Source organism: Dromiciops gliroides, chromosome 1, assembly GCF_019393635.1.
Source record: "Dromiciops gliroides isolate mDroGli1 chromosome 1, mDroGli1.pri, whole genome shotgun sequence".
NCBI classification, from domain to species: domain Eukaryota; kingdom Metazoa; phylum Chordata; class Mammalia; order Microbiotheria; family Microbiotheriidae; genus Dromiciops; species Dromiciops gliroides.
In genome coordinates, this window is record NC_057861.1 from 251,553,082 (window position 1) to 251,580,616 (window position 27,535).

Below are 27,535 nucleotides of genomic sequence, written 5' to 3' on the forward strand. Positions count from 1 at the left end.
TTGAACTCAGGTCCACCTGAATCCAGGGCCAGTGCTCTATCCACTGCGCCACCTAGCTGCCCCCTCCCTGTTCCTTTTTTGAACTCTGATTGATCACAACAGTTCCTTATAAATAATGTTACATTGGCTATCCCTATCAGAGACCATGCCTAGAGCTGGGCCCTTTTGGGGTGCCTCATGTTCATTTAGTGTCTTCTTGTGCCACGTGTGTTGTCCCTGGAATGATATTGCCCTGGACCCTTCTAGTGGATGTCTTGATAAAAGACATAAGAAACCAGAAGTTTGGGTGGGTCCCCATATTATGGGGGAAGGACAGAAGGAGAAATTCACAGGGACCACTCAGAAGCCTCTAAGTTGCATATGCTCTTTATCAAAGAGCCCAGTAAGAAGACACTCATCACTGATGTCCTAAGAGTGCATGCCAATTTAGTCCCCATACCTTTCCTAGTAGCTTTGCTCCTAATCTGGATGCCACCTTCTGCTTCTGGTTTCTCAGAAACCTATTTAATCCTTGGCAATTAAATGACTCTGACTCTCTATGAACAATCTGATACTTCTTGACAGTTCTACATTGGGACTCTACTAGGGGCAGTCTTTCTTTGTACCTCTACTCAGAAGATTTCCGCCCTTGACTGTGGCTGGGAAGTATATGAAAAATACCAGTAACTCCCATCATGTTTCCTGTTCTGTTCTCAGGTTTTTGAGTATTACTGCACAAAATAATGAACCATGCTAATTTGGATCATTATAAATTCATGTTACCTAACCTTAGCCGAGCCCTCACTAAGCCACTTTTATTTTCAGTTGCATATGTGAAAGAAGTTACCTTAAGTCAGTGGATAGTGTCAAAAACAACACCTTCCTGGGAGACACTCTGCTTACAGCCGAATCCTTTGCTTCAATAGTATTCTCCAGTTTGTGCTTTTATACAGGTCCCAAGTCTTTGACCTTACCTTTATATCATTCACTCTCAGCAAATAATCTTGTCTCTTACTTTGCTGAAAAGTTGGAGGCCCTTCCTCCATACCTCCATACCTCAAAACTTCATTGAACTTTCACCTCTTCTCTGTTTTCACTGACCAATTCACAGTCCAATTCTTGTCAGAAGTTCTCTTTGCTACCTTTTGGAGAGCCTGTTTCATTTTTTACCTTACTCCTAAAGTTCAAGAAAAGGCTTTCCCCAACCCTACTCTAGCTCTTTTATGTTGTTTAGGCTTTAAAACAACAACAACAACAACAACAACAACAACAACAACAACACACACACAAAACTCTTGAAATCTCTTTTTTCCCTTCTCATTACATTTTGAAGCAGCCCCCTGTCTTTTAATACTAGAATATTGCTCATTTATCTTTTGTTTTGCTTAGCCCTTCATGATCCTTATATATGTCAGTTCAATTTAAGCCCTGAAATCTTTTAAAAACCGGTACCTATATCTATCACATTTCTATAAAGCAAGGTGTTAAACATTTCAGAAATAAAAATTGGTTTCCCAGTGGTCCCTTGTAATACTTATTATTATTGTTTATTATTCCATAGCTTCAAATCATACACGAGCCATAAAAGAAGTTGAAAGGCTTAAAATAAACTTTGAGATCTTTGCATGTCAGGCCCAGTTCAGCCAAAAAGATGTAAGAACACACCTTCTGGAGAAAAAAAATCAATTTGAAAAGTGGATACAACATTTTTTTCATCTTAAAAACCGTCTATATAATTATGAATATATTTTACTGTACTTTTCCAATGAATAAAGAAAGTCATAAATTGTATTCCAAGATAGTTTGTGTAGCATCATATTGCATATATACACATATACATATGTGTACATACACATATACATGTATATATAAATATACATGTGTGTATGTACGTATCTATCTCCAGAGTAATTTTCCCTTTCATTGTTGGTGATGAACTTTTCATATTCCTCTTCCCTAGGGCTTTTCTTACAGTCCACAGAACAGCCACAGAGTTTTGTTTTTATTTTTTTATTCTTTTAGAGATAGTTTTAAACGAGTAGTGAAGGGAATGTGTTTGTGTATGTTGTGCAGGACGGGGCAGTTTGGAGGGGTCTTCCGTGGGGGGCTATCGGTGGGTTAAGGGGCGCACGGCCTGCTGGGAGGTGTAATCGTCCGTGATTTTTTTTTTTGTGGGGGGGGAGGAAGGGGATGTTTAGGGTGGGAGGTTGGTGAACAAGGGTCTCGCGAGGGTTGAGGGGGGTGGGGGCGCTCGGCGCGTCCTTTTGCCGGACCCGTGAGGCACGCACCAATGTGTCTGTGGACTTGGGCGCGTGAGGGAGTGAATGAGCGAGTGTATATGCCCGCGCGCGTGAGCGTGTGCGAGTGTGTGTTATGTTCGGTCGCCATTCCCCGTGACGTCAGAGTGTATTGTTGTGAGCCGTGCGAGCATCCTCGGAGCTGTCACAGCCGCCGCCGCCGCTGGTGCTGCTGCTGCTGCTGCTGCTGCCGCTGCTGCTGCGGCCGCGGTGCGCGAGCCCCGGAGCGAGCCAGCCCAGCCCCGGCGCCGGCGCCGGCGCCCCCGCCCTCCCGGCCCCTAGCTCACTCAAGCGCCTCCCGCCCGCTCGCGCTCTGCCCCCCTCCCCCCGTCCCCTCCCCCCCGCAGTGTGTGTGTGCGTGCGTGCGTGTGTGTGTGTGTGGTGTGTGTCTGTGTGTGTGTGGTGTGCGTGTGCGGGTCACCGGGTCACTGGGTCATTGTCTCCGCGCTTGAGCCCCGAGCACCCCGTGGAATCCCCCACGTCACAATCAGAACCATCAATGAGATGCAAACATGAAAGACAAGAGGAAGAAGAAGGACCGCACCTGGGCCGAAGCTGCCCGCCTGGTACGTACAGCCCCTAGGTCCGCAGGGTCCCGCCGGCCCCGGGCTCTGGCCCCAGCCTCAGCCTTAGCTTCAGCCTCTTGGGGTGGGTGGGTGGGTGGGGGTCTTTGTTATTCTTCGGGATCGAGATCGCTGGGGAGGGAGGGCGGGTGAGTGTGTAAGCGAGTGTGTAAGCGAGTGTCTGTGAGTGTGAATGTGTTTGCGCGCGCGTGGAGGGGCCAGTGGTTGATCTCACGGGAGTCCCCCCCCCTTCCTTCCCAGCGCCAGCCACCGTCACCCCCGACCATCCCGGCGGCCCGGCCCGGGACACTTATCCTCTGTCCCCCCCTCCCGCACCCCCCCCACCCCCCCACCCCCCCGGCTCTGCCGGGGGTTCGCTTTCTCTGCTTTGGTGACTGTATCTACTCGCCTATTACTCGCCCCTCTCCACTTCCCTTCTGCCGCTCGCCAGACCTTTGTGTGGCAATTACCACTCCCTCTCCCTCCCCTCCACCCCCTGGAATTTCATCAATAACTCTTCGTGTGCACAGTCTGTGTTGGACGTATGTATGTACAGGCTGCGTGTCCATATATCGCACATGCATGCATGGTGTGTGTAGTACCGACACGGACACTTGCGTGCCGTGTGTCTGGTATGTGTATAGTGTATGCATGCGTGTGGGGACATTGAGTGCATGTGTACCGTGTCCTGTGTTATCATGTCTGCATACTTTGTGTGGAGGTGTACAGTATATGTGTCTGTTTAGGGGCATTGTGCTTCTGTTCCATGCCTTTATGTACATTTTGTGCACGTGTGTACCGTGTGTGTGTCCCGAGAAGTTGGGTCAGGGTCAGTTTCAGTGGACAGCTTTAAAGACGATCCAAATAGGTGTGTTTTATATTAGGTTTTTGTTGCCGGTGGTTGGCGTTTTTTTTTTTTGTTTGTTTGTTTTTGGTTCCTCTGTAACCTTTACGATCTTGTGTTTTGATTATTGAAAGAATGTGTCTATAGTAGATGTGTTTGTAGCTGCAGCAGCGGCACAATCACTTGGTTTGGTGCGTTTGTTTTTTTCTTTTAAAGGAAAGCTGTGAAACTCATTCTCTTTGAAAGGATATTTCTGTACAGTGTGTGTCTCGTGGGACTTTGCCTTTCTCTGGTTCAACTACATAAATTACATGTCCACAAAGTTTAGTTGCTTTTACAAATTGCAGAAAAACCGGAAAAAAATCTGAACACACACCCAAAATATGCTATGCAGTTTTGTAAAAATTATTTCACTTAGTAGCCTCAGTTAATTTTGAGCTTTTAAATACTTTACGTGTATGCAGAGCATTTATATAAAGTGTAGATATTTTGTGGTTCAAAGGGCCATTATGTATCTTCAATGTCTGATTCTAGCAAAGGCATATAGGAAGAGGCCTTTATTACTCCCTACCCCACCCTACCTCACCCCAGGAATCAGAATGTATGGTTTAAATATAGCTGTAATCTAGTGGTAATTGTCTCCAAGTCTTTTTTTTTTCTCCTGAATTTATTTTCCAGTATTGTATACAGTGCTCTTTCTTCCCTCAAGTGTAATTGACTTAACTAACATAGCCCGGATGGATTTGATAGGAGAAACTTAGTCTATGTAACCAGGAACTTTGAAGTTGATCTCAGATTATAGATTTTGGGGTGATTTTTGGGACTAAACATAGCAATTCTCTTGGCAATTCAGTCATAGTTTTATGTTGTTTAAAGGACCATATGATTCATTATTTAATATTCTTGGAATAACAATAAAGTTTTATTGTAAAACTTGAATGTATTTTCAAGTAAACAAAGATGTGATTGATACATATTCTAAAATAGTGAACACAAGTTAGCCCTATATGTCTGTTCAGAAATATCTCCTGAATAGTAAATAAATTTATTCTTATAAGATCTTATAGTAGACATTAATATACAGTAAGTAAATTTTTCCATTTTGGTAAGTGTGGTACTCTTTTATTTGATTTAATGATAACATATCATAATTAATGTCCTGAAATTAATGTCCAAATCACAGTTCTTTTCTGAGAGTTGAATTTTTTTCCTTGCAAAGTTCGTTGCTGGGAATAGACACACTGGGAATCAACAACACAAAAGAATTAATGATAGACCAGATGTCTGTATTTTTACCAGACATATTGAACCTACTAGATATGGCAATTTTTCAATTTGGTACAAGTTTTTCCCCTGATACTTGTGTGAATGTGTATTCAAAATGTGACATTTGATCCAAAATATGGAATTAAACAGCAAGTATTTTGCTAGATTTAAAAATTTGAGTTTAAAATAATTGACATGTAGTAATTCACAGTTATTTTAAGATTAAAAGGGAGAAAACTGTTCATTTGGTAAAGTAGCATTTTCTCCTTGTTTCACTGTTACATATATTCTACTATCTTTTAGATTTTACATGGAAAATTAAACCATTTTGACTGTTAGAAATAAATAGTAGAATTAATTTGTGATTGTGAAGAAAGAATTTCCCCTTTAGCACTTCTGATAGAAGAAATACTCTTGTTACATGTTTTAATTTCCTCTTGTTGACTCTTTTGAAGGAGATTTTATTTTTTCATCCAACTGGATAACTAGTTCTTTGGTTTTAAAAGTAATGTTTCATGACAGGGGAAACACAAGCAACCCAATATTATTTGCTTTTGTTTTGTATTTTGACTTGCATTAGAGAACTGACTATATAAATGAATGTATTGAGAATAACTTTTGTGTTAATATTTTGGGGGAGTGGAAGGGAGAAGAAATAAGCAATTGGGCAAAAAATGAATAGATTTATGGAAATGTGACCCAGAGCTTGTGGTAAACATTAAAAACCAAAATACTTGAATTTTGGTCTAAATATACAACTTGCTTGACATTCTTAAGGAAAACTATGGAGGAAGTAAAATTCTGGAGTAATTAAAGGCTTTTCAGGAAACTATAGCATTCCTCTTTTCTTCCTTCTCAAGCAAATTATAATGTCTCAGAAGCTACACACTGTGAAGTAGTGTACCTCTGGCGCTTTTCTTTCAGATATATAGGCAGTTCCTGGTTATCGAGTAATAACATTTTACCCCTATCAGGCTAATAATGTGTTCTCATAGTGACTCTTTTTGTATGTATGTATGTGTGTATGCATATGTGTAAATTTAGAGAGATATACATTTACTCAGCTCAAGGAAGGGGAAATGATAGCTTTTTCATTACAGGCCAGTGTAATTTAAGAAATGTATTGGCCATTAGCAATCTGCCATTTTAAAGCAGTAACAAAACAGTTTTTCTGCTTTGTGCACTAAATCACTTTGAAAAATTCAGCTTTGGTCACCCCCTCCCCCACAGCATTCTGCAGTTGCAGTTGTTACTTTGCGCATTTTCATTTAATATGGCAGTCTGCCCCCAAACCAGATGCATTTTCATCTGCTTTATCTGTTCTTCTAAGGCTGGATAGTCTCTGTGGATCACACAATCACATGGAAGTATCTTCTGTCTTAATATTTGTAGACTACAATGGGGATAAAAATCAAAACCATGACTTATGTATAGCTAGGGCTTTGACTTTAATCCTTTTGACTTTTATCTCAAGTCTTCACTCTGTTACTATAAATACAGTTTAAACCATTGTGAAAGGATCTTCATGCTTCTTTGTAAAAAATGGGGATTTGACCGGACTTTGTTTTACTGAACTAAGGGGTTTCTTTGTTATTGGCTTAACATAGACCATACTGTTGTCTCCCTATTTGTTCTAGGTTAATTCTTTTTTAGACATGCAAAAATGTTGTTGCTTTGAGAAGCTGGTTTTTTTTTTTAATAGTTTTCTCCCTTGGTTAGAAGTCAGTGCTTCTTTGAAGATAATTATTTTATTTATTTATTTGGCTCTATGGGGTGCCTTCTATTTGTTTTTTGTTCCTAGATGTCTGTGTTTTAGTTTTAATAAGAATGGAAAAATGTTTTTTCTAAAATGCATTTTTCAGTGGTCTTATATTTGGTGGATATACTTTTTAAAGTTTTGATATATTCATCTAAGAATAGTGAATTTTAGATTTTTATGTTCAAGGTGACCTTTAGAGGTTTGTGTTTTTTCTGCTTTAAAAAAAAAGAAGTTTCATTTTTATGGATGGGATTCAAATATGCCTCTCTTTATGCAATATGTATCGCTGAAAGATGTGTATTTATTGAATTTTTTAGACTCAAATCCTATTTAAGATTTCATAAGGGGATTGGCCATTTAAAGGAATTCTATTGTCAAATCTTTTTTGCAAAGGGAACCTTTTTGTAAATCTTTTTGTAAACTGAAGATTGTTTATGGGTTTGGAGTCATCCTAACCTGAGCAATTCACTGGACCTCTTTAAGACTTAGTTTACTTATCTTGAAAGGTGGGGATAATATTGCTTGCCTTATCTACATCACGAGGTTTCTGTGAGGAAGGCACTATGTATAAGACTTAAATTTGCATATAAATATGAGCTATTAAAGGATCACTTTCTACATTATCTGTTTTGTGGAGTGTTTTGCATACTAAATTTTTCTAAAATGAAGCATATTTATACATGATATTTTGAAATATGCTATGTCTTTTTTTTCCTTTTGAAAGTTTGTCTTAGTATGACACAGGTTTTCTATTTTGTATATTGTGTTTCTCTAACTTATGTAGTTATACCTTTTTCAATAATGTTTTGTCATAGTAAAACTAACTTGATAACAGCTTATTATTTTTCTAAAAAACTTAAAAGGTATCAGTCAGTCAGCCCATCAGCATTTATTAAGTGCTTACTATATGCCAATTGCTGATCTGTGGCTCAGGATACAAAGAAAGGCAAAAGACAGTCCTTGTCTGGAGTTTTTTAAGGTGGTGGGAATATGGTGGTAATTCACAGCATATATCATTTACTGAAAATTCTTGGAAGAATATCAAGTATAATCAAATCAGCCAATATTAATTGAATACCTACTATGTCCTAGTAGACACTGAGACATGTGGAGGACACTCAGTACAATAAGGTCCCTATCCTGTAAGATCTTACAGGCTCCTTGAAAAGAGAAAACAAGTTCACATGAATATTGGCCAAAATAAAAAGCAATATATAAAAAGTATAAGATGAGTGGTATAGACAGTAAGTCCTTAGGCATTTAGAGGCTGGAGAGATTGGTATGGGTTGGGTCAGTGTGGCAAGGATTCCCTTTCTACCCCAGCCACCAACTCCTGAGGTGTTGCCTGACCTGAAAAGGGAGGGGGCGGGGGAAGTATTCTTTACAGACTAGTTCCTCTATGAATACATGTTATCCAGTTTTAGGTGGGCCCTCATTGCTCTGCTACATGACAACACTTTTATTCTTCCCTAATTGATTCTTATGCTTCATCAGACTTTTCTTTCTTTAAGCCCCTACCACCCTACCACTCTGATTTCCTTTTTTTTTTTTTGAGGAAATAGGGGTCAGCTTTTGTGTATTCCTTAATCTCCCCTACTCTGTACTCAAAACCCTCTAGCAGTTCAAATGACTTCTTTGCTTCATTTTGTGAAAAAGAGGTGACCTTTCTCCTTTCCAAGGTCAAACCCTCTACTTGTACCCTAGATGCTATCTTCTACTGTCACCTTGAGGAGTTTGAACCATTGATTATTTCTTCTCTCTTCTTTATTCTTTCCCTTTCTGATAGTTCCTTACTTAAAAAACAAAACAAAACAAAACAACAAACTAATTCCTTTGCAAAAGAAAAGGAACAAAAAACCCAAACTTTTCACTGGATCCATCATTTCAAGCTGTAGATCTCTCCTCCTTTTCACTACCATATTCCTTGAAAGAGCCATCTGTACTTTCTTTACTTTCTCATATACTCACTTCTCAAACTTTTGCAATCTGGCTATTCTTTTCTTCTGCTGCTTTTGAGTTTTGTTCCTTTCCACTGGATCCTCTTTTTTCTTTTGGTTTCTGAGACACTGCTGTTTCTTAGTTCCACTCCCTATCTGACTGTTCCTTTTCAGATGCACTTGTGGGATCATTAGCCATTTTCTACCCCTGAAACTGGTCTGAAACCCACTTCCCTTTCCCCATCTCATTCATTTCTATGAATTCAGTTATCATCTCTATGCAGATGGCTCCCAAATTTATTCAGTCTCAGTTCCACATCTCCAGCTGTCGGCTGGGCATCACCTAAATGTCCTGTCAGTTTTCCAAACTCAGCACATCCAAAAACAACTCATTTTTCTTTCTCTAAACCATATCTTCTTCCATATCTGCCTATTTCTGTTGAGGCTATCCATGCCATTCTCCTAGTCACATAGGTTTACAAGCCCCAAGGAGATGCAGCATCCTGTATTTGAAACAGCTGTAGACTTGGAGTCAGGAGAGACCTGGATTCAAAACCTACCTTTAGGGGCAGCTAGGTGGTGCAGTGGATAAAGCACTGGTCCTGGATTCAGGAGGACATGAGTTCAAATCTGGCCTCAGACACTTGACACTTACTAGCTGTGTGACCCTGGGCAAGTCACTTAACCCTCATTGCCCCACAAAAAATAAACAAAACAAAAGAAAACAACAAAACAAAACCTACCTTTAGTACTTAATAGTTTGTGACTTGAGCAAGTCGCTTAGTTGATTGTATCTCAATTTCCTTTTCTGTATAGAGAAGATAAGAATGCTAGAGTAAGATGTGTTTAAAATAACTCTATGCAAACCTTAAAGAACTATATAAATGTTAACTACTGCTATCCTTCAACTTCAATATTTCTTCCCTTCCCCACCTCATCCATTAAGTAGTTCAGTCTTAAGGATTCTGTCTCTACAACATTTCTTGCATATGTCACTTCTCCATTTACATAGCTACCACTTTAATTTGGGTCCTCATCACATCTTACATGGAGTATTATAATTGCCTTCTAATTGGCTCCCTACTTCCGTTCTGTCCACTTATCAAGCCTTTCTCCAAAAAGGTGCTAAAATAATTTTTCTGAGGATCAGATCTAAGCATATTTCTCCTTTGCTCAAACAGTTTTTGTGTTTCCCTGTTTATTGCCTCTTGGGTAAAACACAAAATCTTCACCTTGGCAGTTGAGGCTCCTCATAGTATGGTCCCAGCTTACTTTTCTAACTTTATTTCCCCCTTCCTCTCCATATATTCTTTCAGTCCAACTAGAAGACTAGCTTTCCTTTGAGCTCCATGCTGTGTCCCTTGCTTTGATGTATTCACACAAGTTTTCCCCTCTATCTGGTATTATGTAATCTTTTTTCATCTTTGCCTCTCAGCATCCTTACCTTTCTTTAAGATTAAGCTCAAATGGATCCTTCTGGTCTCCCTAATTGTTTAGTAGTGCTCTCTCCATCTGTCAGTTGTGTTAGATTCAGTAATTTGTATACTCATTATATTCCTCCAGGAGAATGTCATCTCATTAAGGGTAGGAACTCATATTTTTGTCTTTGTAGCTTCTATCTGAGCTTAATTCCTGGCTCAAGGTAGATACATAATAAATGCTACAATCAACAATAAATCAACTAACATTGATTAAGCACCTACTAAGCCAGCTATTATAACAGGTAGTTGGGGGTAAAAATGCAGAATATAGAAAGCTTGAGTTGAACTGAAAGGCTTCATAGAGGAAAGGATGTTCACTGGAATTTGAAGGATTGGTATAGAATTTAGAGAGGTGGAGAGGAGGTGGTTGTAAATGGAATTCTAGGCAGGGGGTATAGCTTGAGCAGAATGCAAAAGGTATGAAGCTAGGATGCAAGGCACGTATGGACTAATCTGCCTAAAGAAGAAAATTTGTTTAGGGATTTAAAAGAGATGATATTATTTTGATTATTAACTGGCATATAGTGCTTTCAGGTTTTTACATTGTTTAATATACATTATCACATTTGAACCTTAACCCATAGGTAAATACTACAGATGTTATAATCTGTGTTTTAGAGATGAAGAAGCTGAATCACAAGGTGAGATGACTTGCCTTTAGTTCTATGGCTAGCAAATGTCAGAAGTAGGATTTGAACAATCCGGGTTCCTTAAAGGAAATCTTGTGAGAGGAGTAATAATTATATAAAAAAAGAATAATTGACATTTATGTGGCAGCATTAAATTTTATGAAGGACTGTACATTTGATCCTTTTTACAGTATTGTGAAACATAGATGTATTATCCTCATATTGCAAAATAGGAAACTGAGTTTCAGAAGTTCCCAAGGTCATATAGCCATTAAATATCACAGTTGGGATAAGAACTTGAGTATTTCCCGATTATAATAAGTTCAGCACTCTTTCTGTTTACATGAACAAGATTTTGAGATTAGAAATCTTGGAATGTTGTTGAGGTATTATTACTTAATATAAATGGTAATATATGTGTATATACAAACATATGTGTGTATATGTGTAGGAGAGACCAAGAGGCATAGGGAATAGAAAACTGGGATGGAATAGAACTGGTCAGGAAGACCCTGGTTCAATCTTGCTTTTGGTACTTGCAAGCTTTGGGACCCTGGGCAAGTCACCTGTTGGCTCATTCTCCTAGACAACATCGTTATCAGCTGTATTAGAGGCAGCTAGAGCATTGGGCCTGGAGTTAGGAAGGCCTGAATTAAAATTTGACCTCAGACACTTACTAGCTATATATAAGTTATGGAACCTTTGCTTCTTTCTCCTTAGCCAAAGCTGTTGGGTCAAATGAAATAATATTTGTACAAAAAATTTAGCATAGTCCCTACCACATATTGGTCACTATATACATTTTAGCAATTGTTATGACGGTGGTGGTAATGGCGGTGATGATGATGATGCACCAAATGCAGCATTGGTGGAGAGAGTTTTTGCCTTGGGAATTCATTATGCCAGTAAAGTCACAGATCTAGAGCAAATAGAAACATTTTCGTGTTGGGTTAAAGTTTGTGTTTACTTAGCACCCAAATTTGTGTGGAGCCTAAGATAAATAGCATTTGTTAGTGGCAAAAATTCTGTGTCCAGCAATTGTTGGAAGCACATTTTTCTCTCCTGCACTCTATTGTTCAGGTGTAGGTAGAACAAGATGACCTTGGAGGTCCTTTCCAATTCTGAGGTGCTGTAATTCTCTGATTCTGTGATCCTTGTCTCATAGGGCAGAGCTTGGCACATTTCTGTGGTCGTGTCACCATGGTACCCAGAAGTTTTATTGTAGCTCCTTTATTTCAGTGTGATCTTTCCTGAAATTCTATGTTTACTTCATTCTTCTCCCTCACTTATGTTTTACTATTGAAATAATTTGAAAAGAAATGAGACAGCTTCTGTATGGGCAGCAATTGATGGATTGTTCTGTGGGCTTTTCAGCTTCCACTGCACCTAACCTAGCTGAGGCCTCAGTTTTGAAGGAGGAGAAAGGGGATTTGTATTGGGTAAAGGGAGGGGACCATGGTTCCTGAAGCATTTTTCACCTTCCCTATTTGCCCTAAGTAAAGCTCCTGGCCACATATGCTAACCTTTCTCCTTGATTTTTTTCTGAGTGTCTTTTCAGAACCTTGGTAACTCTAATGTACCAAAGCCCAGTAACGTGATTCCTTTTGTTCTTTAACATTTTTTCCTAGTTCTGTTTCTCTTTATTTGATTATTGTGATTGCCTGATTCTTCTTTTTTTGATTCATCATTGTCTGTGATACTCCAGTTCCTGAAATCTCTCAGACACTGACTGAAAAGCCCTTGAGAACATATAGGAAATGCCTAAAATTAGCTGTATTGTTTTCAGTATTAAACATATCCTAGTGACAGAACAGCAATTAACTTTTATAAGCTTGAATATGGATGCCTACTTGTTCCCTCACCATCCCTACACTAGAAAATAACTGAGCAATTGATGGTTTAAATGTTGCTCATTTTTAGCTAATAAAGTTGTTAGGCTTCATTACTAAAGAGTTTTTCCTTATGCTGGGAATACTGGCACTTTTTTCCCCTTGTTTCCTCTTAAGTCTGACATATTTCATATGTAGTTTTAAGGCAAATTCATGCTGCAAGGTTAGAGCCAGAGGGCTTGTCATAATGCTAAATTTACTAGTGAGAGAGAACCAGAATGGACATCTGAGCCCTTAGCTTTGATAAAACTTTGAGTTCTACAGGGTTATCCATAGGGCAATACATAGCTTCTTGGCTGGGAGCTCTATTAGAAACATTTTTTTTTTAGGGCACAGGGATATAATTTAATTCTTGGTACCATAAGCTTGATTTGAACTTCATGAGAGAAAAATCAGATCAGAATGGACTAAATAAATGATATTTGATAATGTGGCTCTCAACTCACAGTTTATTCAGAGGTGAAAGATTCTCTAAATGAGGACCTGTTCCCATGCTCAAATTTGCTCTCATTTACTTGCCAAAGTATTTTTTCTTTAGTAGATCTAGAGATTTAGGCTAGAAAGGACCTTAGCAAATATCAAGATTTCCTTTTCCTTAACTGCCCTTGCCCCTATTTTAAAGGGAGAGAAAGATTACAACTTAGAAAAGAGAGGTGACTTACTTGCACAAGATCACTCAGAAGCAGAGCTGGGATTTGAACCCATGTTCCAAACCTAATTTTCTTTCCACTATCTCATATTGCCTTTCCAAGACAAGAAGGTGAGATGGATTCCTTCTCAACTTGACAGAAGATAAATAGCACTTCCAGTTTCCTTTAGCTGAATCTTTTATTATTCCAAGGTGTTTTCTAGGAGTTATAATGTGAGAACTACAAATTTACTGAGAACTAGGCTCTCTTTCCTACTTAGCCATAGGCACAGAATGAGACAACTAGATGCAATTTAGGAAGACTTTATTAAGTGCCTATAAGGTTTACAAAGTAGGTACTTAATAATTGAATAGAGAAGGCATAGATAGGCTGAAGCTTTTGCATATGGAAGGCATACCTACATGAAAGAGAGAGTACAGCTTCGTTGGCTTGTAAAGGTAACAAAAAACTTTGAAAACAATCCTTTTCCTAAGAACTCCAGCTATAGGAAATAGACTGGAAGGATAGACTTGAGTGAAGGAGTTGAGGGTTTTAAATGCTAGGCTATAGAGGTTTTTGTTTTATCCTAAAAGCACAAGGTAGGCACTGCAAGTGCTTTAGGAAGATTAGTTTTTTTCCTTAAGCACTTGCTACAAATTGGGGTCTTAATTTTTTTTAACATTGTTTTATTGATTGTCTAGATTCAAGAGTGATAGAAAAATGTTATTAATAGTTTAAACTTAAAAGTATCATTGGTCCTTTTTTTTTTGAGAGCCAGTTGTTAAACATTTACAAGCAGACCTCTGATTTGAGCCTTGGTTCTCTCTCCCCCAAATGTAGCACTCTTTCTGATGGGCTGATTTTGAAATCAGGAGGACCTGGGTTCAGTTTCTCCATACAAGTTGTGTGACCTTGGGAAAGTTACTTGACTTGCTTTGCCTCAGGCAACTCTCTAAGTCTCTAAGTTATACCTTAGTTTCAGATTTTCCATGGTGAGTAGAGTTCTACACTAGGAATTCCTTACATCAATGAGAGGAAGAAAGAGAGAGGGAAGAAAGGAGGAAGGGAGAGAAAACAAATAGTTGATTACCTCTTCTTCCTAACGGTTTCCATTGGCATATTGGAAAATTGTTACTCTTTTCATGAAAAATTGAGTTCTGTACCAATTTAATTCCTGTGCAGCTTTTAAAGTTCCACTTGGGTGCTTCTCCCATGAAATCAGTCTGCAAGCATTTATTAAACACTTACTATGGGCCAGGAACTGTATAATCATGGGAGATACAAAGGCAAAAAACCCATTCAAAGAAAAACAGTCCCTACTCTCAGAGATCATATATTCTAATGAGTTAGACAGCATGTTTATATACAAATATATGTAAGATGTGTGTATATGCATATATACCTAAATATGCATACATACACATATGTATATATGTATATGTGTGTGTATTGTAAGGGCTAAAATTCTAGCTATACTATCCAAAATCTAACGAGTGGTTGCCAATAAATTATAAGCTTGAGCAAGAGTATTTAAGTGTTTAAGTATTTATTAAAGAGCATTAGGATCAGAGAAAAAGGTAAAAATCTAATTATTTCTAAGAGACCCCAGCATCTGACCCACCATGGCTCGGTCAGGAACCAAAAGAGAGAGAACCCCTCCCCCAGGGTCCGCTTCCTATTCTGTGTCCTCCTTCCAGAAATGGGAGGCTCCTCAAGTTGATTGGCTGATAGCCTTGATAGACAGTACCCACGAGCAAACGTCACTTCCTGATGCCAAACAAATGCCACATGGCCTTGCCCTCAGAGGCCTTCTCCTCATGGTGGAGCTTTCCTACAGTAAGTCTCCAGCAGGTGGCGTCATTCCAATCATTACAGTATACACACACACATATACATATATATATATGTGTATATATATATATATATATTTATATTTATATATGAAGGTAATCTGAAAGGGGAAGACATAAATAGCTGGAGGCACCTGAAAAGGTATCCTTAAAGATGGTGAAATTTGAAGTAAATTGAAAGAAGCTAGAAAATCTTAAGAGGCAGGGGTGAAGGTGCAGAGCATTCCAGGTATGATGGAGAGCCAGTGAAAAGGTATAGAGGCTGGATATGGAGTGTTTTATTTGAGGAACTTCAGGTAGACCAGACAGTTTCATTGGATCATAGAGAATGGGTGTGGTAAGGAAGATGTAAGAATGTTGGAAAGATAGGAATGGGACAGGTTAAAAAGAGCTTTACATTTCAAACAGTTTACAATTCATCTTTGAGATAACAGGGAGCCAGGAACCCCTTGAAGAGGGGGATATGGTCAGACCTACGCTTTATAAAAAATCACCTTGGAGGATGGATTGGAGTGGAGAGAGATTTGGCAGGAAAACCCTTGTTTCCCTGTGGTAGTACAGGAGAAAGGGGATGGGAGCCTGAACTAGGGCTTTGGTTATATGAGTAGGGAGGAAGAGATTAATTGTGATAGATATTGAGAAGGTAGGAATGACAGAATTTGAAAATGAATTGGGGTATGTGAGCTAAGAAGTCGTTCAGTAGTCAGAGATTGTGAGATTGTGAGCCTGGGTGACTGGGAGGATGATGGTGTCCTTGACAATGCTAAAGAAATTCTAAAGGGGGAGAGAGGGTTTTAGGAGAAAGATACTAAGTTCCCAGTGAGGACTTGTTGAGTTTGACAATGCCTACAGTAAATCCAATTTTATTTGTCCAAGAGGCAGTTGGAGATGGGTAACTTTAACTCAGTGGAGAGACTAGGGCTGGGTATGTCCATCTGGGAATCTGCTTAGAGATATTTGAACCTATGGGAGCGGATGAGATTATCAAGTGAAATAGTATAGAAAGAAAGGAGAAAGGGGCCTGGGATCAAACCTTGGGATCAAACCCTGTTTTAGGACATGACATGGATGAGGCACCAGAAAGAAAAGGAAGAGATTATATATGATAGATACTGAGAAGGTAGGAAGAACAGAACCAGGAAGGAGTGTCACACAGACCTAGAGAGGAGAGAATATCCGGAAGGAGAAGGTGACTAACAATGTCACATGCAGTTTAAAAAAAAAAGACCATTAGATTTGGCAATTAAGGCACCATTGGTGACTTTGGAGAGAGCAATTTCAGTTGAATGTTGAGGTTAGAAGCCTGATAGTAGAGGGTTTGGAAGAGAGTGAGAGAGGAAGTGAAGGCCCTTATCATAGATGGGTTTCTCAAGGAGTTGAGTTAGAAGGGGGAAGGAAGAATACAGGACAGTTGCTAGTAATGTTGGTAGGATCAAATTAATGCTGACAGAATTTAGCATGTGTGTGTGTGTGTGTGTGTGTGTGTGTGTGAGACTGACTATAGTTATTTGTATGTTGTATCTCCTTAACTAATTTTAAGTTCTGTGAGGTTGGGGACATCTTTTAAAGTTAAATTGAATTTTAAAAATGTTTCTAAGGAAGGAAGGAAACAAGCATTTATTAAATACCTACTCTGTGTCAGGTAGGAGGCAGCTAGGTGGCTCAGTGGACAGTACTGGAGTAGACCTGATTTCAAATCTGGCTTCAGACACTTAGCAGTTCTGTGACCCTGGGCAAGTAACCTGTTTGTCTTAGTTCACTGGAGAAGGAAATGGCAAACCATTCCAATATCTTTGCCAAGAAAACACCATGTGGTCTATGGGGTCACAAAGAGTTGCACAACACTGAACTACTGAAGAAGATGTGTCAGTCACTGTGCCTTAACCCTTTACAAATATCTCATTTGATATTCACATCTCTGAGGTAAGTGTTATTATTTTTCCTATTTTACAATTGAGGAAACTGAGGCAGAGTTAAGTTTCTTTCCTAGGGTCAGAGAGTTAGTAAGTATCTGAGGGCAGATTTGTTTTTGTTTCTGGTTTTTTTTGGTGTGGCAATTGGGGTTAAGTGGCTTGCCCAGGGTAACACAGCTAATAAGTGTTAAGTGTCTGAGGCCAGATTTGAACTCAGGTCCTCCTGAATCCAGGGCTGGTGCTCTATCCACTGCATTGCCTAGCTGCCGCCCTGAGAGCAGATTTGAACTCAAGTCTTCCTGACTCTAGGCCTAGTCGCTCTTATCTACTGTACTACTTAGCTGGTTCTTTGGGAAGATTAAGTACCCTTTGATGAGTTTTTTAAAAATCAGAAATTATTTTGGCAAATTTTATACTGTCTTGCCTTTTATGTAGTGTTTCACAGTTAAAAAATATTTTTAAATACAGTATCTTTTTGGATAATCAGAGTATCCCTGTGAAGTAGGTAGTTTATTTATGTTCTTATTTGGGGGATGACAGGGTCATGCGGGCTATCTAATGAATGGCAGAAGGATGATTTAAATATGTCTCTTAGTAAAGTCCAAGGAGCATCTCACACCAGGTACAACCTTTTATTAAAACAGTAATGTGGGGGCAGGTAGGTGGTGCAGTGGATAGAGCACCAGCTCTGGATTCAGGAAGACAGTTCAAATATGGCCTCAGACACTTAACACTTACTAGCTGTGTGACCCTGGGCAAATTGCTTAACCCCAATTGCCCAGCAAAAAAAAACCAAAACAAAACCCCAAACCCAAACAAACAGTAATGTGATCATCCCCACTGCCACATAATAAACTTTCCAGTGTCCACATTCATTTAATAGATACTTTCATAAATAAGGTTGACTTTTGTTACACTTGGAGCTTATTTTCTAAAAATGAAATCTTAGTTGTTTGATACAGATTATTCTCTTTAAAAGTTTGTGGGGGGGGCAGCTAGGTGGCACAGTGGATAGAGCACAGGCTCTGGATTTAGGAGGACCTGAGTTCAAATCTGGCCTCAGACACTCGACACTTAACTAGCCGTGTGACCCTGCGCAGGTCACTTAAGCCCAATTGCCTCAAAAAAAAAAGTTTGTGAGGGGCAGCTAGGTGGCACAGTGGATAGAGCACCGACCTTGGATCCAGGAGAATCTGAGTTCAAATCCAGCCTCAGACACTTGACACTTACGAGCTGTGTGACCCTGGGCAAGTCACTTTACCCTCATTGCCTCATCCCCCCCAAAAAAAGTTTGTGGAAAACTTGGAGAGCCAGAAACCTAATCTCAGTGGCCTAGGATTCTCCAGAGGCTTGTTATGATCTCCTGACCTAGTTGAGGAATTAGCTCTGAGAATGAAAATGTTTATAAATGTTACGCATAGAAAATCAATCACCTAGAGGCTGTACCACCATTCCATTCAGAATTGCATTTTATCATTCATTTTTTTCAAGTGCTGTTCTGAAGACCTTGTACTGCCTTCTAATTTAAATTGTGCAGACAAGTATGGCAGAGCTGTGGAATCCTCACGAAAGATTTGACCTTTTTTGTTGGTGACTTTTGTGATGACATTCATTTAGCTGACTTTGCCTCAACCTAGAAGTTACCCTGAATTTAACAAAAAAATCATTCTACTTGAATTTTTTTTATCTTTAAGTGTTCTTAGTGAAAAAATGTGTGTAAATGATACTTAAGACAATGACTTTTTACAGTTTGCAAAATTGGTTTACCTAAGATAGATGCAGTAGAATGCACATATTTTACATGTCAGGAGTAGTGTTAGTTCTCCATTTCAAAATGGCTGGGAATGCATTAAGCAGCCATTTTCTGGATTCAAGAGATGTATGTATATATGTATGTGTTTGCTTAGTGTCGAAGTTTTTTTGATGCCAGTTTTCTTCTTGGAACTGTTTGGAAGTGGGTAGGTTCTCAAAATACTGTTGATAACAGAAAACAACTTCTCTTTTTTCCCTCTGACCATTTGGATATAGGTATCAATAGTTTTTGATTCCTTATTTTAGCCAGAACACCATAAGTGTCATCTCCCTCAATCTCTGCCCCTTACCTCCAAGTATTTAAAATAAATCTAAACAAAACCTAAGAAGTATAGTTCTCCTATTCTCCTCTGAGTGGTATGGGAATAGTTATAACTTTTTAGTGTATCAGGAATGGTGAGTAGTTGCTTTTGAAAGTTAGTGCAAGACGTTTATTTAGGACCTATTCTGGGTCTGTGAGGAAGGAATGATGAAGAATGAATGGCTTAGGTTTATGGAGGGCATTGCTGTTTGCAAAGTGGATTCCATACCATATCCCTGTGAGATAGGTAGTTATTCTGTTTATTATATAATGAAATAAGAATTATCTTTACTTTAGAGAAGAGGGAATGAGGCATGAGAACTTATGACTTGCCCAAGATCACACAACTAATAAGTGATAGAGACAGGATGAGCCCAGGCAGCCTGACTCTCAAGTCCAGGTTCCTTTCTACTCTACTATTTTTAATGCCTTTCCACAAATTAAATATTAATAGTAGAGTGAGAAAGATGTTGTGCCAGGGACCAGGATTCCAATTCAAATCTGTCACTACTGTATGCCCATGAGCACTCTCTTTCACATCTCTGGACTTCAGTTCCTCACGTGTCAAATGAGGGGATTGGCTGGCCTGTGATTCTCTTTTGCCTCTTTGTGTCCCCTGTGTTTAGCATAGTGCTTGGTAAAGTAAGTACTTAATAAACTCTTATTTTTTTTTTCTGGGCATTGGGGGTTAAGTGACTTGCCCAGGGTCACACAGCTAGTAAGTCAAGTGTCTGAGGCCGGATTTGAACTCAGGTACTCCTGAATCCAAGGCCGGTGCTTTATCCACTGCGCCACCTAGCCGCCCAATAAACTCTTATTGACTGACTAGATCAGGAGGTCTGAATCTGAGGTACAGAATATATAATGGATTCACTTGAAAGGGTTTCTCCTGTAATTCTCTGTAATTTATTTTATGCATGTAAAAACTTTATTCTGGGATGTCCATAGGCTCCACCAGACTGCGAAAGGGGATCTTTGACACAAAAAGTTAAGAACTCTCATTTTTAGAGTCCCCTTCCAGTTCCATCATTCTGTGACCTTGTGTATGTGTGCGTCTAGTATGTGTATATAATTGAAGTACCATCTCCCCCCCTCACCCGAGTTTGCAGTTTAATAAGGGAGAAGGAAAAATATATATATTGCACATTATTTCCATCTTTCCCTAAAAGCAGTAAAGGCACAGTGGAGTAGTGGAGTGTGAGAATAATGAGGGATTGAGGATCCTGAAGAGAATGTGTTCATAGCTAACAGTTATGTCTGTTCAAAGTGGAACAGGTAATGAAGAAACTGTGAGATAGTAAACTCCCTGTTAGTAGAAATGGTCAAGAAGAGCCTGGATGAGCCCACATAATCAATGATGTCAAGACGACTTTACTTCAGTGGAAAGTTGCATTAGATTTGTACTAAATAGCTCTAGGGCAGTGTAGTCAAGTGGATAGTGAATCAGCCTCAGGAGGATCAGTGGAAAGAATTACTGGAGTTGGAGTCAGAGGATGACTTTGGTTCTAATTCTTCTGGTATTATCTACTTTTGTTACTTGAACAAGCTGCTTAATTCTCTGGATCTCAGATTCCTCAAATATAAATAGAGGGGGTTAAACTAGTCAGCTTCAAAGATACCTTGAAAGAGATCTGAATCCTTCTTCTTAAGTCCTGACTGATATATACTGGCTATGTATGTATCCTAGAGTGAGTTGCTTAACTTCTCCTTTTTTTTTTTTTTGTGAGGCATTTGGGGTTAAGTGACTTGCCCAGGCTCACACAGCTAGTAAGTGTCAACTGTCTGAGGCTGGATTTGAATTTGGGTCCTCCTGAATCCAGGGCCGGTGCTCTATCTACTACACCACCTAGCTGCCCCAGAATTGCTTAACTTCTTACATAGAATTGCCCAAGGAAACTCTCAGAGGTTTTCAGTAATTAGAAATTGGTTGCTCATGTGGATCAGTGGAGGGAATTTCCATACTAGGATTCCTCACAGTGATGAAATCACTGCTTCAGATGTACTCCATGCCCTTCAACAACAGCTTACTTTGCAGTTATAATATATAGTACAATAAGTAGTACAGTAAAGTACAATAGTACTTTATAGTCCTAATAAACTTTAGATGCATTTCTTTTGCTACTGACAACCCTTTGAATGAGCTATTCTAGTGGTTCTAACTTTCTTTTACTCATAGTGCAGTATTCTTTGCCATGAAGATTGTGGCACACTGAATGTTTAAGTTAGCAACAAGAGCTTCCTTGCCCTTCCTTAATAGACAGTTGGGTCTCTAGACCAATTAATCAGGCCTTGAGATTCTGCCACTTCTCATTTTATTGCTCTATGGGGCAGCTGATAGCCCAGTTGATAGAGCACTTGTCCTGGAGTCAGGAAGACTGAAGTTCAAAGTTGAATCTCAGACACTGGGTAACTGTGTGATATTGGGCATATCACTTAACATTCATTTGCCTCAACTTCCTTAATTGTAGATAGCATCTACATTATAAGGTTCTAAGGATCAAATGAGACGATATTTACTAAAAAGCTTTTAGCACAGTGACTGGCACATATGGTAGGTGCTATAAGTGCTTATTCCCCTCCCCACCAAACTATAGCTGAAGGTAGAGGCTGTGAGAAGGAGTTTAGAGGCATACCTCATGATACTCTGGCTCACCTTTTGAAAAGCACTGAGGAACTTGAAGGACTGTCTTGATTTAGTAGGTGATGATAATGAAGCTCAGAAAAATGGGCTTTGCACAATTAGTGTGTGGCAGAGCCTATGCTGGAATTCTCAGGCTGATTTCATTGACCTCTGAGGTTCCTTCCAACTCAAGGATTCTGAATTTAGGAACACTTAAAGGAAATATCTTGATAAATTATTTTTGATTCCTTTTGCCAGAAACAATGGGTCACCCTGGGTATCTTCTTAGGCTCTGAGAAACTAAAGTTTCGTGTCCAGCTGAAGCTGAAACTAGCAAGAGACTTAATTTTTTCTGTGCTTCAGTTTATTCATATGAAAATTATTTTATGATTCTGTTTTCCATGGTGTCTTGAAAGTTTGTGTCTGAAGAAATGCTCACTAAGTGCAGCAAGAAACTGCTAAGTTGTGTTGATACTGTGCATTTCTCCTTGGATTGAATCATTATAATTAAATGTAGCTGCACAGATAGCGAAGCTCTTGGAGAATAGTAATTTGTGTCCCATGTAGTGCATTTCTTCCCAGGTGTTAAGTATAGTTTGTAAACCTATCTCATTAACCCACACTGAATCCTTGTGCAGTTCTCTTTAGAGGAGGAGTTGTAAAATTCCTATTATTATGTACAGATTGTTGTTAAATACAAGTATATGGAAAGATGAATAATGGGCATTTTACTCTATATCTGAAGCTTGTCTGGTACAAGTATATGCATAAAACTGTTTTAGGTGAGATGGTAGAGTGTGAACGGTGACAATGTACTCGATCTGAACTGTAGCAATACTGTGGTTTTTAGACTAATTATAGATATTTAAAATCCAAGAGAAATAGACCAGATCTCTTCTTCAAAAAGAGTAGTAGGTAGTGAAGGCTTTCTTCCCATTTCCACTTTGAGAGTACATTATGGTAGAGTACATACATGATAATATTGTAATTATACAGGCCCATTCTACTATAAAGTGACCCAGATTCTGAGACAATGTGTAGTAGTGGAGTTCTGGCTTCATTATGTAACTCAGTCTGTGACCTTGAACACCAGATACCCTCTTCTGAGTCTCAGTTTCCAAGTTTGTAACAGATAATTTTACCATACTTATGATCTTATACTTAAGAGATGAAAGGGACCAAAGAGATCATCTAGTCCAACCATCTCATTTTATAGATGATAAAACTAAGGCCCAGAAAGGTTAATTAAGAGTAGTAGATGGGGGGCAGCTAGGTGGCGCAGTGGATAAAACACCGGCCCTGGATTCAGGAGGACCTAAGTTCAAATCTGGCCTCAGACACTTGACACTTACTAGCTGTGTGATCCTGGGCAAGTCACTTAACCATCACTGCCCTGAAAAAAAAAAAAAGAGTAGTAGGTAGTAAAGGCAATGAGGAGTGGAGCTAGGATTTGAACTTAAGGAGTCCTCTGTCTCCCAAATCTATTAGACCTTGCTTGCAGTAGCTAGGACATGAACTGATATAAGGCTAATAGTTTAATTTATCTTTATAGAGTCCTATAAGATTTGCAAAGCACTCTTTCAGAAGGGAAAGTAAGGTAGAAGTAGTGAAAGTTTTTGTTATTCCTGTTCAATGAGAACAAAGACTGAGAGGAAAAGTGATTTGCCTGTATTCTTAAAGTTAGAAAGTATAGGAGTTGGCATCCAATGAAATAAGATTTCACATCTTTATAGTGCTTCAGAGGTTATGTTGCATTGTCTTCATAATCTTTTGAGGTAGGGAGTATAAACCTTATTATCCTATTTTACAGAGTGGAAAACTGAGGTTCAGTGAGAGAAAATGACCTGTCTACACTCTTTTTTCTTTCTCTTGCTCACTCTTTTATTTCTCTTGCTCTCCCTCTTTTGCTTTCAGTTAGTATCACAGCCTACCATTTTACCTTTCCTTGTAACAGATAAGTTTAGTAATCAAGCAAAACAAAGCAGTGCATTGGCTGAATCTGAAAATATATCTCATTTTCATTTCTGGTCCATCATCTCTCTGCCTTGAAGTAGGATGAATATTGTCTCATCAGTCTTTTGAGTGAAATCATGATTGGTCACTGCATTTTTTCAGATTCATAAGTCTTCCAGAGTTGTTTTCCTTTATCTTATTATAGTGATTGTATATTTTATTTTCCTGGTTGGGCTTACTTTGTTCTGCATCAGTTCATGTTAGTCTTTCCAGGCTTCTCAGAATCTGTCATATTTGTCATTTCTTATGGTGCAATAATAATTTGTTCAGCCATTAGTGCTTTTTGCATTATGTCCTGTTGCTTCCCTTTATACTTTTAGTGTGAAATCTAATGCCAATTAGTAAATCTCTTGGAGCCACTTGTCTTTAAGATGGGTAGGTTGACCTAGATGATCCTTATGGTTCCTTTCAGTTGCTTTACTGTAACTACTGCATTTCTTTCTGGTATATATGTTTTAACACGCAAGAAAAAAACACCAGCCTTGAAAATAAGACAAATATTTGAAAGTTATAGTAGTTGCAGGGATACAAGAGAAAGCAGGGAGTTGATATTTGAAGAACAGAAAGAATAGGTATGGTAATAGGAAAAAAAAAGTCAGAGGAGAGAGCTTGGTTAATTACATGAGAAGAGCTTGACAGGAAAAAAAAAGGCTATGAGTTTAGCAACAGGGGAACTAAGTGGACCACATAGGAATTCCTTGAGTGGGGGTTTAGAAGCATTTTAAAATTTGTATCAAAAATATAAAGGAAGCTTCAAAACTGGAATGTTACAAGAATGTTTTAAAATTTACATTTACAATGAAATTGCGGTTCTGGGACAGCTTTTTTCATTTTCTTATTTTTGTTATTCTCTTTCTTTGTCTTTTCATAATCTTATTTTTTTATCTCAATATAATTTTAATTCTTTCTATTTCTCCCACATTCCCTAAGAAATTCAATTTCTCTAAAGCTTATACACATGCCTTTAATTCTGTTTCTAAAAGATATTTATCTTTTTAATATCACTTACATTTCTTTTTCCTCTTTCTGCCTACTGCTTCCTAGAGAGCCATCACTTTTAATAAAGAATACAAAACCTCAATTCCTCTGATCTACTCCTCCCATTTCCACTTTGTCCTCCTTATTTTCTTTACTTCATATTTCTACATTTAACTTGCTGAGTTTTCTAATCATCCTTCTTTGATGTATGTTTCATAAGCCTGGGATCTGAATAGTAGGAAGGAATATTATGTAATATGCTTTTTCCCTCCGTGTTTAATTTCCTTCAGTGCTTCATATTTGACAGTGCTTGCTATGTGCCAGGCATTTTTAGGCACTGGATTTATAAAGAAAAAAATGAGATCATTCTTACCCTCAAGGAGTTTACTTTCTGAAAGCAGAATGGATTAGAAACACTGGAATCCATAAGGTACAAAAGAATGAACAAGTTAATGAAAAGTAATTCATGTGTTTGTTATGTCCCAGGTGCTTTGTTGAGTGCTAGAGAGTTAGAGAGCCAGGTTAGAGATGGAGGCTGGAGCACAGAATCATGACATGAAGACAGCAAGGGAGAAGAGCATTGGTGGTCCATCATAGTTTTACACAAGCCTTTAGTGCATTGTGGGCTGTGGAGGTAAGGGTTCTTTGCTTTATGGGTACAGCAAGGTCTCTCAATTTGAATAATTAATTGGCTGCATTATCCAAATCTCATTGCATATTTCCATTGATTTGGAACCAATTATCTTATTTTATAAACTTATAACTTGGAATAGTGTGAATTTGAATACCTGCAATCACTTTACTGTATAGTTATGATGGACGTTGCAGTGTTTACAGAAACACTCACATCTTGTTTGGAATCTGAGTCCTTTTTATAATTAGGGAAGAGAAAATTAGGTGAGTAGGGGTAGGCAGGGAGAAAAGATGAATTTAAGGGATGGTGAAGAATAGTTAATTAAAGTGAAAATTTGGCATGGAGGAAATAAGAAAAACTGCAAGAATCATACTTTTCCCCTTTTTGTTATAATTAAGAGAATTAGATTGTTAAATCTTGAATTAGAACCTTAGTCTTTACCTCAACTAGCTTCCTTATTTTTCACATGAGGAAACTGATGCCAAGAGGTTTAGGGATTCAACCAAAGTAATTCAATTAGTTGGTGGTGTAGCAGGGATTAGAACCCAAATGTCTTTAGTCTTCCAGTGTGGACAAATGTGTAACTAAGACTGCTCAAGTCTGGGCAGGAATCTTATTAAAGTGAGCTTAACTTGAAATCTTTGGTAGATCTAGTTATATAAACCCCAGGAATGTTATGAGGCACTTGGGGTTAAGTGACTTGCCCAGGGTCACACAGCTAGTAAATGTCAAGTGTCCGAGGCCGGATTTGAACTCAGGTCCTCCTGACTCCAGGGTCAGTACTCTATCCACTGCGTCATCTAGCTGCCCCATAAATACTTTTTCTTCTATTGATTTCATTCATTCAGCCATGAGTAGGAAGAAAAAGCTCAGGGAGCAAAATAGAAAGCCCACAGTCTTTCTAATTTTTCCCTACGACTTCCTGTTTATTTAAACACACACACACACATATTAGTCATGTTGTGAAAGAAAACAGACAAAAAAAAACCAACTCAAGAAAAATAAAGTAAAAAAAAATATGCTTCAATCTGTATTCAAACACCTCCAGTTCTTTCTCTGGGGATGGATAGCATTTTTCATCATAAGCCCTTCAGAGTTGTCCTGAATCATTGTATTCTTACAATATTGCTGTTACTTTGTACACAGTACATGTCACTTAGTATCAGCTTATGTAAGTCTTTCTGGGTTTTTTTGAGAGTGTTCAGCTCATCATTTTTTTTTTCAGGTAATAAACATTTTTATTTATAGTTTTGAGTTCCAATTTTTATCCCTCCTTCCCTCCCTCCCTGACAACAATCAAATGTGGGTTATAAATATACAATTATATAAAATATGACAATATTAGTAATTTTGTACAAGAAAACTTGAATAAAAGAAAAAATGAAAGAAGGTGAAAAATAGCATGCCTCAATCTATGTTTTATCAATATCAGTTCTTTCTTTGTTTCATCAATAGTTCTTTGGAATTGTCTTGGATCATTGTATTGTTGAGAATAGTTAATTAAGTCTTTCACAATTCTTCAAGCAACATTGCTGTCTTGTTCTCTTGGGTTCACTTCAGTATACATCAGTTCATAGAAGTCTTTCCAGGACTTTCTGAAATCATTCTGCTTGTCATTTCTTATAGCATAGTAATATTCCATCACTATCATCTACCACATCTTGTTTAGACATTTCCCAGTCGATGGACATTCCTTTGATGTCCAATTCTTAGTCACCACAAAAAGCTGCTCATCATTTCTTATACCACAATAGTATACTTCCATCATAATCACATACCATGATTTGTTTAGCCATTTCCCAGTTGATGGAAATCCCCTCAATTTCCAATTCTTTGCCACTAGAAAATAGCTGCTATAAATAGTTTTGTATCTTTAAATCCCTTTCCTTTTCCTTTTTTTTTTTTTTTTGGCGTGGGGCAATGAGGGTTAAGTGACTTGCCCAGGGTCACACAGCTTGTGTCAAGTGTCTGAGACTGGATTTGAATTCAGGTCCTCCTGAATCCAAGGCCAGTGCTTTATGCACTATGCCACCTAGCTTCCCCCTTTTATCTCTGTTTGGATACAGATCTAGTAGTGGTATTGCTGGGTCAAAGTGCATGCATGGTTTTATAGCCCTTTGGGCATAGATCCAAATTGCTCT

The 27,535-nt window shown here is 38.5% G+C and overlaps 1 protein-coding gene across 1 annotated transcript in view; it reads left to right on the plus strand.

The window, feature by feature from the left end:
- The first annotated feature begins 2,664 nt into the window (after nt 1–2,664).
- Nucleotides 2,665–27,535, plus strand: part of ASXL3 (ASXL transcriptional regulator 3) — a 248,537-nt gene continuing 223,666 nt past the window's right edge. Inside the window, 1 exon segment of the mRNA XM_043988310.1 lies at nt 2,665–2,842. Within this exon segment, the coding sequence (XP_043844245.1) occupies nt 2,789–2,842 (54 nt within the window). The 5' untranslated portion in view covers nt 2,665–2,788.